The sequence below is a fragment of the Sparus aurata genome, chromosome 13 (genome assembly GCF_900880675.1).
Source record: "Sparus aurata chromosome 13, fSpaAur1.1, whole genome shotgun sequence".
NCBI lineage: Eukaryota > Metazoa > Chordata > Actinopteri > Spariformes > Sparidae > Sparus > Sparus aurata.
In genome coordinates, this window is record NC_044199.1 from 34,056,793 (window position 1) to 34,077,803 (window position 21,011).

The 21,011-nt window shown below is 43.0% G+C and overlaps 1 protein-coding gene across 1 annotated transcript in view; it reads right to left on the reverse strand.

Moving 5' to 3' along the window:
• Positions 1-1,677: 1,677 nt before the first annotated feature.
• Positions 1,678-21,011, reverse strand: part of LOC115594394 (uncharacterized) — a 43,987-nt gene continuing 24,653 nt past the window's right edge. The window contains exons 4-5 of the mRNA XM_030438455.1: positions 8,068-8,185; positions 1,678-2,289 (exon numbers count right to left, since the gene is read on the reverse strand). Of these exons, the coding sequence (XP_030294315.1) occupies positions 2,116-2,289; positions 8,068-8,185 (292 nt within the window). The 3' untranslated portion in view covers positions 1,678-2,115. The remainder of the gene's footprint in view (positions 2,290-8,067; positions 8,186-21,011) is intronic.

Here is a 21,011-nt window from a genome sequence, read left to right on the forward strand (position 1 = left end):
ACTTTGCCAAAATTTATTCTCAGGAGTTTATGAGAAACAAGTGTTTATGACGTTTTGCTAATACATTGGGGTTTTTCTCTAGACCCAAATGAAGCGACTGTGGCAGGTAGTCAGGGTGTGAAGAAATATATTGCTGTAGGTGCTGGAGTGGCAGGAGTCAATTGATTACAGGAGGGGGCAGCAGAGTGAAGGCAATGAGAGTGGCAGTGCACACTCCAACTCACTATTCTAGAATATATAATATATATATATATAATTATATATATATCATTTGAAACAGTAGTGGGCACAGAGCTGGACTCTCTGGTGACAGTGGCATAAAGAAGGACCCTGGACAAACTGCTGTCCATACTAGACAACACCCACGACCCTCTGCACAACACCTTCACCAGGCAGATGAGTGTGTTCAGTGGCAGACTGTTGTCCCAGTCCAGCTCCACCAACAGACTCAAAAACTCTTTTGTCCCTGTGGCCATCAGACTGTACAACAGCTCCCAGTAAAGGCAGGGAGGACAATAGATAATAGACAATGGATAATTTCTACCTCTATTTGCACATCCATTTGCACTGTTTACTGCAGCTACTGTTTATTTTATATTCATTATATATGTATATTTATTATATATTTTAATATATATGTATGTTTAATGTATGTCTGCAAGCCTGCCGTCAAAGGTGAATACATCTGTAACGCCCGCAGACGCACACAGGTAAGAGCAGGTGAGGGAGGAGGGAGGGGCAAAAGGCAGATAGGGGAAAAAACACAAAACAACATAAAAACCCTGACTGCCACAGTAGCACCGTGACAGCTAATTCACCGATCAAGTGTCTGGGTTTTCCAGTAGTGAATCAAAATACCCCCAAAAAAGGTGTCTTCTCTTAATCCAAAGATGTCCAGTTGATGCACTTCAGTCGCAGCTTTAGCCCAAAACACAGTAATTCATGAACAAATGGTGGTGAAACATCGTCACACTGAAATAACAGCTTTTATCTGCCCCAAAACTCCACAAAGTGCCATTCAACTGCAACACAGAGTTACCTAAGATGGCTGCCAAACTCTGAACTATTGATTGACACCTGATTGGACCAGTCAGGAGCTTCTGTGCCCGACCTATGACCTGCATCAGACAACGAGTGACCGGGAAGACCGGAGACCCACTCCTTGTTCCCTCCCCATGCTAACCTCTGGATGATTGACACATCATGTAGCCAATGAGAATTTAAATCCTGCAATATGTAGTTTATAGGAGTTTTGAGTTTGTGTCCGATCAAACTGGGGAAAACTGGATTCAATATCAATATTTCTAACATCTGTAACTATAAGATCAAATCCTTATTCTCAAAACAAATTATTATCCTTTCTCAAAACACCAGCATTTTCTTTTTTAAATTATTAATGATCTTAAATTGACCGGGTGTTACTACGTACAGCGAGTTGAATTAAAATGGAGCTTTTCTAATGAGTTCTAAGATGTGTTTATCATGACGTTTGTTGTCTAAATCCTCACATTACAATATTTCAGCCAACTGTCACATCACAGCAACATGTTTAATATGTCATATTATGATCTGCTCATGAAGACAACAAGTGAATGTTTGACTTTTAATTCAATTTAACAAACATTCACAATGTTCACACAAATAAGGACCCAAACAGAAGAAACACATGCAGAAAGGTGAGGAACAAAAAGCTTTACCTTTATTAAATTAAGCCATAAAAGAAGGACACAGAACCCAAAGTCCAAAAACAGAAGCAACAAAAGGCCGATAACAAAACAGGAGAAAAGAAAAAGCAATCCTCCCTGTCTGTAGGTGTTATGCTAATTACTCTCATGCAATCTATCCTGTTGGGATGTTAATGAGGTGACGTCAGCACCTCTGGAGGAGGAACAGCCAAGTTAATAGTGAAGTGACCTCAGAACTGAAATAGCATGTAAGATATTTATGGCTAAAAGACAAACTAACCACAACTACAGCAATCTAAAAAATCACAATTGAAAATATTTGAAGAGTAATGAGTGCTTGATGAATTATCATAATATTCATATTTCATTATTATAGTTGTTGTTATTGTTGTAGCTTCTGTTTATCTTCATGCTGACAGACGACAGACACTTAATTTAGCGGCTCAGCTCTCTCCAGCGGTGACGAGTCGTCAGGCCACAGTTTCCTCACTATCTCTTCAGCTTGTGGGAAGTCCTCAAATTCCCAAGGCTTCACAATTGTAGGATATGTTTTGCTGCAGTACTTGAGGTTCTGTCTCAGTCGGGCAGAATCAAAGTTCAGCACCTAAAAGAGAAACAGAGAAGAAGATGACGAGCAGAACAGCTGCAGGTTCGGGTCAGGGAGAGTATGCAGGACTAGATTGTTAACAGCCGTGCTAAATGCTAACTCAGATTATCATTGTTAGATAACAGTGTAATACAGAGTCTAGAAACCACATTGTTACAGTAGAGTTCAGGACAATAAAACTATTTCTGTTCATATTCTAACATTAATACATTTCCACATCTGCACTACAGCAATATTCATCCTCCATCATTTCAACAAGATGACAGTTGTTCAAAATTAATGACTACATTTCCCATGAGCCTTTGAAAACATGCCTGTGGCTAATTGTTGAGAGCAGCCACGCGTCACTTTGCTGTCTCCAGAGCAACTACACCACCCTTTGGGTGAAAACCAGTAGCGAAATGCAGAGCCGCCCCTCCCTACACGCAGAACATGCGCTGTGCGTAGGGCCCCAGGATCCATGAGGGGCCCCATTTTGCGCAAGGACGCATTCTATGTAAATGCGCAAAGGATGTGCATCGCTGCCGTGAGGCGCGCGTAGAGCACCGAGTTAGCCCGAGGCAGGAGAGAAAAATAGAGACGAGTAATCTGACACGGCACGCGTTGCCGCAATGATTGACAGCAGCAGCATCTGACCAATCAGCAGTCAGATGAGCCGACAGGCAGTTGGATGCAGGTGGAGAGATGGCCTCCAAACGGGGACATTAATCAGGAGCAAGCAGAAGAAAGAAAAAGTCAAAACAAGAGGAGGCTCGCGCTTCACTTGAAGGTGGGTATGTTGTTGAAATAAAGAAGAAAAACTTTTTTGCATAAACACCCCAGCTGCTAATCATGAGACAGAAGAGAGGATCATTCTGTCCAGATGTGGACTGGAGATTACATTTTCCAGCAGCCCTGATTATCATTTATAGAATGTCTTGTTAACTGCATATACCTTCACCTCTGTTGAAAAAGGAGTGCTTAATTGACCAGTTGGTGGTCGTATGTTGGCTCAGATCTATAGCCTATCAATCTATGGTATCAATCAAAGTTTTGGGCGATTTTTGTGGAGGTAAAATGTGTGTGTGTGTATATATATATAATAAGATAAATTAAGATAATCCTTTATTTGACCCACAATGGAGAAATTTAAATCATTGCAGCAGCCAAGAGCAACGTAGGAATATAGAACCTAAGTACAAAATTTTAAAATAAGTACATAAAATTATTGAAATATTATCAAATCATTACGAATATTATTATTAGTTGTAGTCGTATTTGCATTAATTGCATTTTAATCTAATCTTTAATCTAAAGCCTTAAAATAAAATTCTGCTTAGGGCCCCAATTGGGCCAGGGCGCCCTGGTGAAATGTCTGAATGCAGTTATGTTGCATTTCTCATGTCTGACAATAAAAAATCCCAGAAGTTCTGACGATAAAATGCCTGTTTTTGGAATGGAGTTTGGTTCAGCAGTCTGTCCACTCGTCAGAGCTCCAGGAGCAGAGGCTGTTTTAATGTTCATAACACACAAACTGAGCTGACCTGCCTTCTAATAATGAAGCTTGAAAACAGCATAAAGTAACGTTGGAAGTGGAGCTGAACCGACATATTCTCACCTCCTCTCAGCTCGGAGACAACGGACACGTTATACAACACAAAACATATCACTGCATGAAAAGTGGGATTTTCGTCAGTATGCGGCACTGTAGATTGACGTGGAATTTCAGGTTTGCGACTGCAAGCGGCAATTTGCAGGCAACACCGAAAACTGACGTAAATTGTCGGAAATTGACGTGGGCCTTGCTTGGCAGTTGTCCCCCCAGGACCCCCCTCCCCCTGATTCTAGGGGAGGCTTTAACATGTAAATGAAAATGCTGTGAGCTATATGAATGCAAATCAGGGTAGCAGGGGGAGTTTTACCCCAGGTGACCTTTTTCTAAAAGGTGTTAACTTCATTTTAAGAAAATCTCTGGTATAAATAGATGAGGCTCAGTATAGCCTAATTATAAACCCTTATATTTTAGCTTGAATTGATTTATTTAACGAAAGTATGCTAGATTAATTACTGTGTATGTCATACACAGTAAAAAAGATTATTTATTCTTTTGTTTCTCTCTCTCTCTCCTGGGAACAAGTTAAAGATAAAACGCCAGTTGTTAAGTTAAGAAGTTAAAATTTGCATGACATATTTTGAGATAACCAAGATATTAAAATGTAACAAAAAAAAAAACAACAAAAAAAAGTATTTCTATAATTTCATGGGTTCTGAATGTTTTAAAAGCAGTTGAAAAGTAATTCTTATTGCGTGTGAGAGTTCATGACCTTTAAGAGTTTTTACACTTCCGGACCGGAGCGTGAGTGACGGGGAAGAAGGAGCGGAGAGTTAATGGCGTCGAGCAGCTGACAGTGGACTGTGTGTGTCGTCAGTGTCGTGTTTTATCACTAAAAGACTGTGAACTGTTGTCGGACGACGTGCTGTGAGTGTGTGAGTTGGACTCTCCATTGCAGTCGAAGTGTTTGTGTTTTAATGGACACGAAGCAAGTTCGGCTAAGCTAGCTAGCAGGAGCTAAGCTAGCTAGGAGGAGCTAGGCTAGCGGCCCGGTCTGCGCGGACGGGAGGAGCTTTGCCGGGTCGCCACGAAGAATGTCGCCGACGGACGGCGCTTCGCTGCCGCAGAGGGACACGGAGGTTTATCGCTGCCAGCATTTTGTTTTCACAGACTAACCTCGCTTCATAACAAGGCCGCGACCTCCTATTAGCTCGGAGCTATGTCTGCAAGTCCAGATTTACACGATGCCGATAATGATGCCATTGTGTGTAAGTAACTGTTACTATTTTCTCCCTCGTTTAATTTTATGGTGACTTACGTTTCTTTATTCATACCACTCTCTTTAATTGTTTTCCAGCTGCCTGTAAGACATTACGAGACAGTACGCAGGACAACAAACAACCAGATCTTGCATCGCAGGCGGAGGCTGTGAGGAGTTCAGCTCGGAGTCGATCGAGGACAAAGAGGGTAAGATTTGCTAGATTTGATCCGTTTTTGGTCAATGTGACTATTATTCTATTAAATAATAGATGTGTTGTATCCACAGGCAGTGCATCGCGCAGTACTGATCGTTTCTATTTTTTGTTTATACAGCTGCTGGAAGCGAGCCAGAGTGCTAGCTGAGGATGACGTGGACCTTTGGAAGTGCGCCGCCATGGACCTGATGTCTGAGGAGGAAGACGGCACAAGATGGCGGGTGTCTGGATGGATTGTGCGACCGCCGTCATTTCACAGCCGGGAGCTCATCGAGCTCTGTGCCACAGTGCTGTCACATGAGAGGCGATTCCGAAGTACAGGGCAGCCAGTGTTTCCCATTAATTACTTAGACTGTGGCGGCCCGCCATGGTCTAATTTGTCCCGCCACAGTCTCAGAGTGAACCGAAAAAATTCTTACACTTCTCATATAACATAAAAGATCTGTAACTTGTGTTTCATGCTGCAGCTTCAGCAAAGCATCTCTCACTCCCCTTGCTGTACGTGGCGCGCGCACACTCATACACACTTTCATTACTTACTTACTTTCATTTTTAAAAATTGCGTCTGTCCAATTTTGCTTTGGGTGCGGGTCGGGCGTCAGTATCAATTTATAGCGGGTCGGCTTGGGTGCAGAATGTAATTTGTGATACTGTCAGAAAACGGGTCGGTGCAGTTTTAAGTATGGCGGATACAACCGTGTGCGGGGTTTGCAAAATAAGACCCATGCAGGACTCTGTCCTACAGCCGGCAAAATGTCAATATGCAAACTGCTCCAAAAACGAACGTGAAAGTAAAAAATTGCGCTCGCAGCAGTGAGTGACCCAGCTGTCTGTGTATCGTTGGCATGAGTGGAATGTAGGGAGAGTTGTATAAATGTGTATTTTGGATGTTTTCTCTCCACTAGTCTGAAAGAAGACATGTTATGGAAGCAAAATAGCCCAAAATGTTTTTGCCTGCCATGTCTCCCCTTAAGGCTGCAACTAATGATGAATTGATGATGTACCCTCCGAATCCATTTCATTTTTTATTACAATTTAGCTTACAGTTTAATTATTTATTAAAAAATAAACTAAAAAATTAACTAATTCAACACAGGTAACCACTTTTTCTTAATTTCTTTGATGGCTCAGATGTATGCTCTAGTTGAATTTGTGTTTTCACCATTCGTATCTTTACAACCAATGTGTTTGTGACTAAATTGTGTACAAGAGCACACAGTTCTTCTTAGATCTAGCCTCTTAATTTTGCTTTCAAAGTGCACCAGATTGATGCATTTAACTTTAAAATGTTAAAAAATAATCTTCCGGGGGAGCGTGCCCCCGGACCCCCCTGCAGGGTTCAACATCCACCCACCACAGTCTCACAAAATCCTGTGGGAAACACTGGGGCAGCGCACCACAGACGTCTGCAAAAAAAAGACCCTTCGCGGTTAGGGGTGTGCCAAAATATCGATTCTACGATATATTGTGATATTTCGTCTTGAGGTACGTTATCGATACACTGGTGCCAAATATCGATATTTAAAAATGTAAAAAAAATAAATAAAATTATTATTTTTTTTTTGGCCCACCACCCCTCTTCGGAGGACAGCTTTATCTTTATTCAAACATAGGTATACAACCAAATAAAATTTAAAAAATGGTTTAAGTAGCTCTGAAACCCACACATATAGATATTTAATGATAGATAATGATAGTAGTCAGTATGTGTGTTAAGAACAGTCACTGTGCAATATACTCTTTGTTTACTTGGCTGTCATTCATGTGAAATTGATTGACAATGTTTTGTAATTCCTGTGAAATGGATTCAGTGCAGTCAATAAATTCTGAATTTCTTCAGTGACACAGATATCGTGATGTATCGTGGATTAAAGTTTTTGCAATATATCGATTATCGCAGAATCGCTGTATCGTGATATTATCGTTATCGTGGGCAAAATATTGTGATAGTATCGTATCGCGAGGTACCTGGTGATACCCAGCCCTATTCGCAGTGCTGTAGGATTTTGGGCCTCTTGTGAGCCTCCTGTTTGTTGTGTGGGCAGATTATGCTTTGTATATGTTGTGTGTTTGTGCTAATAAAACTCTTTCTTTGAATAAACAACACCTTCCTGGTAAATGTTCCATTCCTCAATAAATTCATTCATGTCCTTGATGATATCATAAATATAAATGAATGAATAAGTAATATATATATATATATATATATATATATATATATATATATATTCTCACCGGGGTTTACATTTATAATGACCCAGGGTGACCAATCACGAGTGATTTTGCTTGTTAATGAGTAGTGGTTTCATCCAATACTGAGTGAGGAGGAGCCAGCCCACACATTCTCTGGCCAGCCGTCGTTTCGCTGCTATTCATATGCAAATATGCATATGCATTAGAGCCGTTCGCACCTCCGGGAGCTCCGCTGACGTCATGCTTCGTTTCCGCCAATTTTTGGCACAGACGAACGCCACGTTCACAGCCTGTAAATTGTCGTTAACTGCCGAAAATTAGGGAGATTTCTGGGCGTTTACGGGGCCGAAAATCCTGTAACAGGACAATGAATTGTGTTTGTATTATCACAGATAAACAGTGAAATAAATCTAATTGAACAAAAATAGAATAATTCTGTTGAAGCTTATTAAGTTTTTTTTACCTTCTTGAATGAAAAAATATTCCCTCCCCATCACTTTTAAACAAAATCATCACTTTTAAGTGAAATACTGAGAACCAGGCTGAAATAAATGATAAATGAATGATTAAAAGTACCTCTCCATCCACATGCAGGGCGACAGCAACATGATCCCAAACATAAAACTCTTTGCGAGACAGCTCCAACTTCCTCGCTTCCATCTGGTTTTCATCAATTCTCTTGACCAACTCATACCTGAGAGAAAACAGAGACAAAGAAAAGATCTGAAGCTTTGACTCATGTCAGCGATCACTGCTCCGTTAGTGCAGCTATGGCAGCTGAAGAGAACCAACCAGAAATCACATCCTCCAGGTTACACAAGGAAGAGAATTCAGAGTCTCTCAGCTGTAGACCATGTGACTAGTTCAATATGTTTAGAAAACTATGTAAAAAAATAAAACTCCATCTGATGTCATTGTTTAATCAATATTTCCGTCCACAGACCTTCACAGGTGAAACACCTGGATGTAAAACAGCTGAACACAAGTGGCGATTCTAGACCAATTTTATTAGGGGGCCAGGATGGGGCTGGCTTTTTTGTTAGGGGGCAAATAAAACCCGGAAAAAATGATAAATCCCTCATTCAGATAAAACAGTGTTTACAATTTCAGCAATTTTGACTGGGTAGTAAACTGCTAAGACACTTTATTTCTGCCTTTCCCTTCAGAACAAAATCATTGCAAGAAACCTGTCATTGTATTATTGATACAGACTCACTGTCAGGGGGCCACAGGGGGGTCCAGACTCAGAGTTACGGGGGCACTGGCCCCGCATGACGGGCTGATCACCGGAGCAACACTGGAACAATAAAATATGTTTTAGTGGAAGAGTCCTCATAAATACACTAATCAAGGTCCCTGTTAATGTCCTGAAAACACACAGACTCTCATTCTTTTCACTTTAAAGGAGCACTACGTAGTTTTAGAGAAGAAACTCCGAGTTTTAATATTTACAATATTAACGAGCTAACAATACAAACTTTTGTCCTTAATTGATTCAACAAGCTGTTCTCATTTCTTCAACTAAACTACGGACTGCTCCTTTAAGTGTAATCTGATACCTGCTGGCTGTAGGCCTCCAGCAGCTCCTCCAGGGGGAAGGTGAAGCGGTACGAGCCCAGCCTGGAGAGCTCGGAGAAGGACGGGGAGGTGGCAAACTTCCCCAAGAAGCTCTGCTGCATCTGGACCTGCTCCTCCGTCCGGTCGGGGTAGGTCGTCTCCAGGAGCCTCCTCTCAGCTGATGTGATGTCATCAGGCGTCACAGCCAGACTCCACCACACCAGAGAGCCTCCATCTGGGCTCTTGAAGCCGTTATCACCCCTGATGCCACATAATCCAACTTTCTTTGTGTCGTGTTTCAGATGAGTCACATGGAGCTCTGGTCGGGGGTATTCTGGGACGTTTTCTTTGAAGAGATATTGGTTCCTCAAACCCCTTGCTTCATCTCTCAAATCTCTCAGCTTCAAGTGCCGACCTTCCCAATAACGTTCCTCATAATCTCTGCTGTTTGTCTGTTTCTTCATGGTCCGATGAGGAATGAAGTAGATGAAAAAGACAAATTGAAAGTCTTTACTGTTAGTTGATTGTCTGCTTGCTCGTCTCTGCTCACAAGAGACGTGATCTCTGATCTCAACAGGGAAGTTTGTTCCCACACTGAAGAGGTGTGGTTATGTCCTGTTGAGTCATGTTGTGCTTTTACGCAACATTAACCCTCTGGACTCTATGCTGGCCATTTGTGTCCACCTCACTTCCTTTTTGTTGATCATTTTAGCTGTGTTAATGCATATGGAATGATATTTCCCAAGGGTCTGGATTTTTGGCTGATCTTTCAATTTTCAAAACCTGCTCTTTAAATATGTCAATATTATACTGTGTATCTACAATTGTACCTTATGGCTCTATCGTGGACACTTTTGGCCAATTGAAACCCATTAAAACCACATTTTTTTGATTTCTTGTGATTTACAGTATAAAATCATATAATTTAGGTAAAATGGGTTTCATTCTAAACTCAACACTTGAAAATTTTAGTTTTTACTGTTTTTTACCAGATTGTGTCATTTGTCCATTTTTGGGCAAGGGAGCAATATCAGTTAATATTCTTAGTTTCAACTAGGGGCGTATGATGGCTTCCTGCACTCCAATGGAGCAAATGAATGACACAATTTTGACATAGGTGTAATCCTAAGGATGTCAGGTAATGATGTGTGTTTGTGCATGAAAAAAAAAATGTGTGTTAGCAAGATAAAGTGACATAAATTACAGTGTATCATACCATACAAGTTTTGGTGAATTACTCTTGGTACAGGTTATTGAGCTTTGAGTTTCCAAGGCAAACCTGGCTGTGATGCACAGGTTGAAAACACCTGTAACTTTGATCTTTTCATAAAAAAATGCCACACACAACTACACAATAGCCTTTACATTCTCAAATAGCTGCTCTCCAAAAAAAAGGATCACAGGTCATCTTGAACTCTGGCTTCTGGGGAAACAAAAACAAAGTCTGACACTGTTTATAAATCTGTCCTGGAGTTTTTGCAGGTGCAGTCAGTACTAATGCTATAAGTGAGCCTATCAGCTCCCAGATCCTTCTTTATCTGTAGGATGGCAAGAAGGTCATATGCCCTGACTGAAGCACTTGAGTATGTGATTGGCTCAGAGAGTAAAGATGGAGAGAAATCCTCTGCGGTTGAGGAGGAGAAATCTTCTACCCAAGATGAGGACACGTCCTCTCCTGAAGATGATGGGACACCTTCCTCAGAGGATGACAGCAACACCACTGATGACGACTTCCAGCCAGTGCCTGGTTCCTCTTCCTCAGGGGAAGAGGACGGTACAGACACAGCAATGGAGGCCGATCAGCTGATGGCAGAGACAGAGGGGCTGGCGGGTGAGTGGATGTCTCGTCATGGGAAAATAATGTGGTTTCCCACTGCTGAAGAGACCCTGCACCACAATCCAGTATCCACTGGTTTCACCCCAGGGCCCACCCTGTATGCAGTTGCCCATATCAGCAACCTGAGGTCTTCCTTTGACCATTTTATTACAGAGGAGATCATTCAGCTGCTGTGCACCAACACAAACCTGCATGGGAGGCGCAGTGTTGACGAGCAGCATGTTGCATTCATAGGTCATTGTGGACTTCGACCAGTTGCGTGCACAGACCTTTTGAAAGGCAGGGGCGAAAGGCAAAAAAAAGGCACATACAGTAAGTTCTTGCGACTGAAGAGGGCACAGTAGCGCGCGTTTTGGCTCCGAGGAGGGCACTTTAGTGCCTGATTTTGTCACCCAAGAGGGCAGTTTATCATGTTTTAACCAGCCAAGGGGGCAGTTTGTTGTGTTTTGCCAATCAAGAGGGCACTTTAACGCACTTTTTGGCTCCCAAGAGGGTGCTTCAGCGCGCATTTTGGCTCCCAAGAGGGCACTTTAGCAAGCATTTTGGCACCCAAGAGGGCACTTTAGTGTGCATTTTCCAACAATTAGGCCACTGCCCACCCCCCCATGCACACCACTGACATCTACAATATATTCCCAACAAGCCTGCACAGTATGGCATTAAAATCTGGTTCACCTGTGATGTGGCAACCTCCTATGCCTGGAGCATGGAGATTTACATGGGAAAACAACCCAGTTAATTTTGGAATTGATTAAAATTTTGGATTTCATGATCAGGACTGATGTCAAATTTGAAAAAAGGAGCAAATATTTTCATCATATAGTGTTTGTATATAGCATTTTGTAAGCAAACAGGAGGTGGACACTTTTGGCCATGCATAAGCTGAGAGGGAGTTTTTATGTTTTTTCTGCCACTGCACAAACAACTAATGAAGCATAAAAATCATTGATACTGCTTATTATTGACACACATTTAGCTGCAATGATGGTTAAAGAATAATTCAGGTAGCATGTATTATTTTGTAAAAACATGGTGATTTAATGCTATTCTCCCTTATAAATCATCAGCATTATGTTATCTAATAGGCATTTAAAGGGTTAAAATTCAGAATTTACATGAAATTTTAGTTTTCATGACCAGGACTGATGCAAATTTAAAAAACTGGGGGAAAAAAGTGGAATTATTTTATATATGTATTAGTTTTATAGCATTTTAGAAATGTAAACAGGAGGTGGACACTTTTTGCCACGAACAAGCTGAGAGGGAGTTTTTATGTTTTTCTGTCACTGCACAAAAAACTAATGAAGCATAAAAATCATTGATACTGCTTATTATTGACACACATTAAGCTGCAATGATGGTTAAAGAATAATTTAGGAAGAATGTATTATTTTGTAAAAACATGCTGATTTAATGCTATTCTCCCTTACAAATCATCAGCATTATGTTATCTAATAGGCATGTAAAGGGTTAAAATTCTGAATTTGATCGAAATTTTAGTTTTCATGACAAGGACTGATGCAAATTTAAAAAACTGGAAAAAAAATTGGAATTTTTTCAATATACATATTAGTTTTATAGCATTTTGAAAATGTAAACAGGAGGTGGACACTTTTGGCCACGAACAAGCTGAGAGGGAGTTTTTTCTACTTTGCCTTCCCTGCACAAAAATAACAATGCATAATAATCAATGTTGTTGTTAATCAGTTACATATCTCAGAATGTGTTATTGATAATACAAGATAAACCGGTAGCACTGAGAAGATAGGCAGTGATCATTTTTGTGGTAGTTTTCCAACAAGCGCATTGTGCAAACAAATTGGCATTTGAGGGGTTAAAAAATTAAAAATGAATTATTTTTTTGTACTTATGACAAGAACTGATATTAATTAAACATTTTATGCAGTAAAAGCATCAAAAAACATACTAAATCCCCAAAATTACAGACTCAATCTGTTGGTGGCCATTTTTGGCCACGAACAAGCTGAGAGGGTAGTAAAAACGAACAAGGCCAGAGGGTTAACAAGGAAGTTTGATTAAATTTGGCTATCAATCATTATTAATGATTATTGATGATAAGTTTGACATAGATGGATTCTTTTACTCCTCTTTCAAACCTCAAATCTGTCTTCTCTGGACAAGATGTTCACATTGTTGTCCTCAAAGGAAAGATTTGTCTCCTTCAGATGTAAGTGGACAGCAGAGTCTGGACTGGAGGAGTCGGCCCTCCTGTGTTGTGCCATTTGTTTATTGAGAGGTTGTTTTGTCTCCCCAACGGAGGTGGCAAAAGTACTCACATTTGGTACTTAAAGTGAAAATCTCGCCAAAATGCAACCGAGGCTTTTTTTGTGAATGTATATGAGTCAAACTTCGTGTAAAAGCTTACTTACAATGAAAGAGGCACTTTAAAGTTTGACCTTATTTTCGTTTTCGGCTCAAACTCATCTTCAATGGGAGTGCTAAGGGCACTTTTACGCTAGCATCAAAATGGCTATTTTCAAAACACTAAGAAGGCTCGACACAACATGAAACTTTGCTCATAGTATCACCAGGGTCTCTACACATAGCTCAACTGAACCACATACACTCTACCCAGACGTGTTGATCCCGAGTATGTCTGGGCTGCCATGACGACGGCTAGTGGAACAAGCTACTGCTAACGTGAGTTGTTCAAAAACCTTCGTTTTAGTAAACTCTGTGTACACAAACAATGTTCTCAATGCTCGTGTTCATGTGTAGAGACCCTGGTGATACTACCAGCAAAGTTTCATTACTGTTTAAAAATAGAGATTTTGATGCTATCGTAAAAGTGCCCGTAGCACTCCCATTGAAAATTAGTTTGTGCCGAAAACGAAAATACGGTCAATCTTAAAAGTGCCTCTTTCATCGTAATTATGCTTTTACACAAAGGTTTCACTCATTGTTACGTTGGGCGGGCGTGCGTTTCTCTCTCTCTCTTCCCTGTGTTTCTTTCTCTTGCAGGTAGCGCTCCTCCCCCGTTAGCTGAGCACACCTGAGCGGAATCGGGGCTCTGGAGTGGGCGGAGGTGTTATAAGGGCCAGAGTACAGCGACACAGGGGGGAATGACACACGAGCAGCAGCACACCAGCGGAGACTCTTCTCCTCCCGTTACTTCCTGGCCTGATGGTTCGAGCCAGGTTACGAAGTCCTTTCTCCCCCCCCCCCCCGTGCGCCTTGGGTGCTGAGGGTTGATTGTCTTTGTTATTCTGCTTTCAGGGCTGGAGATCACCGGCAGTTTTGTTGTTCGCCTTTTGTTTTAGGTTTAGCGATCATTTAGGCAGTTCAGGGGAAAGGTGCGGGAGCGACGGCCCATTGTGTGGCTGGTCCCGCATCATCCCACGTTTGGTTTCTTTTGCCGGGGTCTCCTGTCCCTCTTTTGTTTGCTCCTGGTTTTTGTTTCCCTCTCTCTGAGAGTAATAATAAATTTGGCATTCTTGCGGACTTTGTGAGTGGCATTTCTTTGTGTGTTGCTTCCTCTTTTGAGCCGTGCTATTTAAGTATCGGAGGAAGCCGTAACATATTTGGGGGCTCGTCCAAACGCGGTTTACCGCATAAATAGTCCGTAGGCTGTTGAAGGTGTGGTGCGGCAGCTGAAAATTTTTTTTTTGCTATGCCTAGGTGTATAGCTGTTATTTTTGGCGTCAGCACAGGTGCTTGTATAAATAAACGGTATCGTAACTGTGCGTCCCTTTTCCGTCATTAAGCGTGGTCTGATGAGAGAGCTGCTGTGATTTTGTATGGTTTGCTGTGAAGCCACATTGCCTACTTCTTTTTTTTGTTGTATGTGCGTTTGTAAATGCCACTGGTTTTTTTTGTTTTGTTTTTCTTTTTTTTTCCCCTCTCATTTTGGGTGTTGCTGCTGCTAATCATTGAGTTTTGTATGCATGGGATATTTCCCTGTTTGTATTAACTTAACAGGGATTTGTTTTTTCTGTCGGGGTGGTGGTGTCATTTGCTCCTGAAAATGGAGTTTAACCTCGAGGACTTTGTAGAACAGCCTACTTTGGATAAGTTACATACTTGCACGAAAGACAACTTGTTGGCTATTGCGGACCATTTTTGTGTCACTTTGCTTAAACAGGCGAAAAAGGAGGTGGTAAAGTCGGAGTTGGTGACAGCTTTGACTGATAAAGGGGTTTTTCCTTGTGAAACCACTGTGGTTGCAGAGACTTCATCTGCAGGGAGGACAGATCCGACGGTACAGCTCCGCTTGAAGGAGTTGGACATAGAAATGCGCCGACTGGCAATAAAAGAGAAAGAACTTGATTATGAATTGCAATCTAGGAAAATCGAGGCTGATAAACAAATTCGATTGAAGGAACTCGACCTGAAAGGGCCTGATTTTGATGTTAATAAGTGCGTTCGTTTAGTCCCTCCCTTTAGTGAACAGGATGTGGATAAATACTTCACTCTGTTTGAACGCGTCGCAGAAACGTTAAAATGGCCTAAGACCATTTGGCCGTTACTTTTGCAAAGTGTCTTTACAGGCAAAGCCCAAGATGCTCACACATCCATGTCACCTGAGTCGAGTCTGGAGTATGAAAAGGTCAAATCAGCTGTGCTGAGAGCGTATGAGCTGGTGCCAGAGGCGTATCGCCAGAAGTTTCGCCGCTTAAAGAAAACTGATGACCTTACCTATCAGGAATTTGGTCGCAATAAAGAAATTATGTTTGATCGTTGGTGTCGGGCTACAAGTGTAGCTGATTTTGTTAGCCTGCGTAATCTGATATTACTCGAGGAATTTAAGAACTGCTTACCAGACAGGATCGCCACGTATGTGAACGAACAGAAAGCATCCACAGTCTCTGACGCGGCGGTCCTGGCTGATGAATATGTTCTTACGCATAGGTATAACTTTGAGCGGCCTCACCTGTCCGCTGAACGTAGTGCACCTGTAGCCAATCCTTTTGTTTTCCCTATAAAGTCACATCTTCAAGATGAGGCTAAGCCTCCTAATAAAGAAAGTGCTGACACAAAGGACAGGCCAATCTGTTTTTATTGTAAAAAGCGCGGACACACCATAAGTCAATGTTTTGCTTTGGAAAAACAAAATAAATCCCCAAAAGCCGTAAACCTGTTGAAAACAGAATTCTCCCCGAAAATACAGTTCGGGCCTAAGCAGCCCATTCTAGTTGAGTCCAATCTTGATGTGTATGCCCCGTTTCTTATGAAAGGCACCGTGTCCCTATCAGAACAGTCATCGAAAATCCCCGTTACCATCCTGAGGGATAGTGCAGCCTCACAATCGGTCATCCTGGAAGGGGTGCTTCCATTTTCAGATACGTCCTCTACTAATACTAAAGTCTTGGTTCGAGGTTTTGGTATGCAGTACGTGGGTGTACCTTTGCACACGGTTCATCTAGACTCCAAGTTGGTGAAGGGGCCCGTGGTGGTGGGCGTAAGCCCGCAGTTTCCTATTAGTGGGGTTTCTTTCATTTTGGGTAACGACTTGGCTGGGGGTAAAGTGTTGCTAAACCCTGAAGTTACGGCTGTTCCACTGTCGGGGCACTCCGATGACCTGAGCCAGAGGTTCCCAGAGGTATTTACAGTCTGTGCGGTCACTCGGGCGATGCGAGCCGGACGAAAGAGATGTTTAACGGGTGGGAACGGTGAGGTAGAGGCGGCTGACATTTTCAGGGCTAAGTCCGATTGTCCAGACCCCGCGCCACTAGTTCCCCCTCCCACACCATCTACACCGGTAGTCACTCCTGAAGCTCCGACTGTTTTCTCTCCTGCTAAGGACCTTAGCGTCAAAGTAGAGATGTCGCGGGAACAACTTATTATCGACCAAAAAGATGACTCATCTTTAGCTCTCTGTTTTGATGCCATCGTTCCGGCAGGTGAGGTTGAGAAGTTGCCCACCTGCTACTTTCTGCGTGATGGGGTGCTTGTACGTAAATGGATGCCAAGATACGCATCCTTACAGGATGATTGGGGTACACTGACTCAAGTGGTAGTTCCGAAACCTCGCCGGCAGGAAATTCTAGTACTAGCTCATGATAATCCACTCGCTGGCCACTTAGGGGTTAATAAAACGTATGATCGTATTCTACGATGTTTTTTCTGGCCAGGGTTAAAGCGTGACGTGAGACAATACTGTAAAACCTGTCACGTGTGCCAGGTTGCGGGTAAACCGAATCAGACCATTCCACCTTTCCCGCTTTACCCGATTCCAGTGGTGACACAGCCATTTGAGCGAGTTATTGTGGACTGTGTTGGTCCTTTGCCGCGGACAAAAGCGGGTAACAAGTTTCTCTTAACCATCATGTGCTCAGCAACTCGATTTCCTGAAGCTGTTCCTCTGCGAAAAATTACGACTAAAACCGTTGTGAAAGCCCTGTTGAAGTTTTTCTCGATGTTTGGTTTACCTAAAATAGTGCAAACTGACCAGGGATCAAACTTCATGTCACGAATTTTCGCACAAGTGCTGAAGCAGTTGGACATCACTCATTACTACTCTAGTGCGTATCACCCAGAAAGTCAGGGGGCGATTGAACGTTTCCATCAGACTTTAAAATCTATGCTCCGCACTTACTGCATTGAGTCCAATAAGGACTGGGATGAGGGTGTCCATCTACTTCTTTTTGCGGCCCGAGAGGTGGTTCAAGAGTCTTTGGGGTTCAGCCCAGCGGAGCTAGTGTTTGCACACACAGTGCGCGGCCCTCTCAAACTACTGCAGGAAAAGTGGCTGGGTGGTGACGAACAAAAAAATCTGCGTGATTATGTAAGTGATTTTCGTTCCAGGCTTCACCACGCTTGTGAGTTAGCAAAAGAAAATATGTCCGTTGCTCAGACGAAGATGAAAACGTGGTTTGATGTGGGTGCAAAGAGTTGATCTTTCGACCCAGGTGATAAAGTGCTGATGTTGTCACCTATTCATGGCTCTACTTTGCAGGCTAGTTATAGCGGACCATATCTAGTCCGAGAGAAAGTAAATGACCGAGATTACATAATCACGACGCCTGAACACCGACGGAAGAGCAGATTGTGTCACATAAATATGTTGAAGCCTTACCTGGACAGAGAATCTGTCCCTGTCAATACAGATGAGAAGGTGGTTGTGTCGCTGTCCAGTGTTGAAGTGATTAATGAGGCGCAGGGGACTGGGGTGCTGTCCGGTGCTGATTCCCCGGAGGCTCTGGTGGCCCCAGCCGTGTCCGACGATGAAGACATCACTGGACCGTCTGCCGTCATGGTCCAGGGACGGTTGAAAAACTTTGAAATGCTGTCTAAACTGGATGTGTGTCTCCCGCATTTAACTCAGGCTCAGCATGAGGATGTGGTCAGTCTGATAAAATCCCATCTCTCTCTGTTTTCAGATGTGCCGACTAGGACGAATGTGCTGCAGCATGACATTGATGTTGGCGATTCGCCGCCAATTAAGCAGCATCCATACCGGGTCAACCCCAATAAGCGCCTCCGTTTACAACAGCAGGTCACCTATATGCTGGAAAATGGCATTGCAGAGCCCAGCTCCAGTTCATGGAGCTCACCGTGTCTATTAGCCGATAAGTCTGATGGCTCGGATCGGTTCTGCACAGACTTCCGTAAGGTAAATGGGGTCACTAAGCCAGACTGTTATCCTCTTCCCCGAGTTGAAGACTGTGTTGACCATGTTGGGAACGCCACATATGTAACAAAGCTTGACCTATTGGCAGGTGCCGCTGACTCCGCGGGCAAGGGAGATTTCTGCATTTGTGACACCGGGGGCATTCCTGCAGTATACAGTGATGCCCTTTGGGGTGCGAAATGCACCTGCTACATTTCAACGGCTTGTAAACATAGTCTTATCAGGCTTGTCGGGGTGCGAGGCATATCTGGACGATATTGTGATTTATTCGAATTCGTGGCATGAACATATTCGACAGCTTAAAGCGGTGTTCACGAGGTTGTGCGACGCAAATCTCACGCTCAATCTGGCTAAGTGTGAGTTTGGGCGAGCTACTGTTGAGTACTTGGGAAAAGTTGTGGGACAGGGCCAAGTTAAACCAGTGAACTCGAAAATTGAGGCCATACGGTCGTTCCCTGCTCCTGGATCCCGTAGGGAGCTGCGTCGCTTCTTAGGGATGGCGGGGTACTACAGATGTTTCTGTAATAATTTTTCTGCTGTAGCCGCCCCTCTTACCGATCTGTTGAGCCCCAAAACGCGTTTCCACTGGTCTGAAAGTTGTCAGCGAGCGTTTGACTGCGTGAAGGCTTTGTTGGCTCATGCGCCCGTCCTGGCGGCGCCTGCGTTTGACCGCCCGTTTAAACTGGCTGTTGATGCCAGTGACGCAGGGGCGGGGGCTGTCCTGCTCCAGGATGGGGATGATGATGTGGAGCATCCTGTCTCATACTTCTCTAAGAAGTTTAATAAGCATCAACGGGTATATTCCACGATTGAGAAGGAGGCTCTCGCACTTGTTTTGGCCCTCAAGCATTTTGAGGTTTACGTCGGCTCTGCTAGTGCGCCCGTTGTCGTTTATACTGATCACAACCCCCTCGTGTTTATAAATCAAATGCGCAATACAAATCATAGACTAATGCGCTGGGCATTGTTCCTACAATCCTTTAACATCATGATCCGACATGTAAAGGGCCGAGAGAACGTTGTGGCCGACACCTTGTCGCGCTGTTATGGACTATGAAGAGCGAATGATAGTAGCGGTGCTTCCCCCATTCACTGTTTTATGGTGGGGGTGTTACGTGGGGCGGGCGTGCGTTTCTCTCTCTCTCTTCCCTGTGTTTCTTTCTCTTGCAGGTAGCGCTCCTCCCCCGTTAGCTGAGCACACCTGAGCGGAATCGGGGCTCTGGAGTGGGCGGAGGTGTTATAAGGGCCAGAGTACAGCGACACAGGGGGGAATGACACACGAGCAGCAGCACACCAGCGGAGACTCTTCTCCTCCCGTTACTTCCTGGCCTGATGGTTCGAGCCAGGTTACGAAGTCCTTTCTCCCCCCCCCCCCGTGCGCCTTGGGTGCTGAGGGTTGATTGTCTTTGTTATTCTGCTTTCAGGGCTGGAGATCACCGGCAGTTTTGTTGTTCGCCTTTTGTTTTAGGTTTAGCGATCATTTAGGCAGTTCAGGGGAAAGGTGCGGGAGCGACGGCCCATTGTGTGGCTGGTCCCGCATCATCCCACGTTTGGTTTCTTTTTGCCGGGGTCTCCTGTCCCTCTTTTGTTTGCTCCTGGTTTTTGTTTCCCTCTCTCTGAGAGTAATAATAAATTTGGCATTCTTGCGGACTTTGTGAGTGGCATTTCTTTGTGTGTTGCTTCCTCTTTTGAGCCGTGCTATTTAAGTATCGGAGGAAGCTGTAACACTCATATACAACCACAAAAAAGCCGCGGTTGCATTTTGGCGAGAGTTTCACTTTAAGTATAAGTGTAGATACTTGTGTAAAAAGTACTCTAGTAAAATTAGAAGTACTTTACTCAGCTCCTTTTCTCAAGTAAAAGTAAGAAAGTACAGGCTCTGAAATGTACTTAAGTACAAAAGTATAAAGTAAAAATTAATTTTTGCCATCAATGATACACAATACCTCTTTTGATAACTCAACAAAAGGAAAAGTTCTTGGCACACAAAATAGGATAGTGTTTTCTTTTATTAACAACAAATTTCAGACAGAATAATCAAGACTGATTTGACCAGAGGTCCTGCATGAGCACCGAGATAATTCAGCTTTATAACAGCTTTGGTACTCTCAATTCTGTACTTAACATATTACTTTTAACAGAATTTGTATCTTTTAACACTTTATATAGAAAAACTAGCCAAGTTTTGACAGGCTTACTTAACGCCAATGTGAAAATCAGTTTTCCATTTCAGCAACAGAACTTAAAACATTATGATCAACATGGAAACTAGTAGGCAAGTTGTTTTTCTTTGTGAGATCTTCACTCATCTCTACAGGAATCCCCAAATCTTTTATTTAGCCTCAGCAGAAGCCGGTTCTCAAAGTTTTTTGAATCAAAGCAGGCCCATTTGGGTCTGAAAACCAGTCCTGCAGTGCTAAAAAGCCTCTCGCAGGCAGCTGAGGCAGGTAGAGGTGTGTTGAGCTTCAGTGACAGGTGGGAAGGATTTCAGGTCACCGTGGTATCATCCAGGCAGGCCAGGTAGGACTCTAGCTT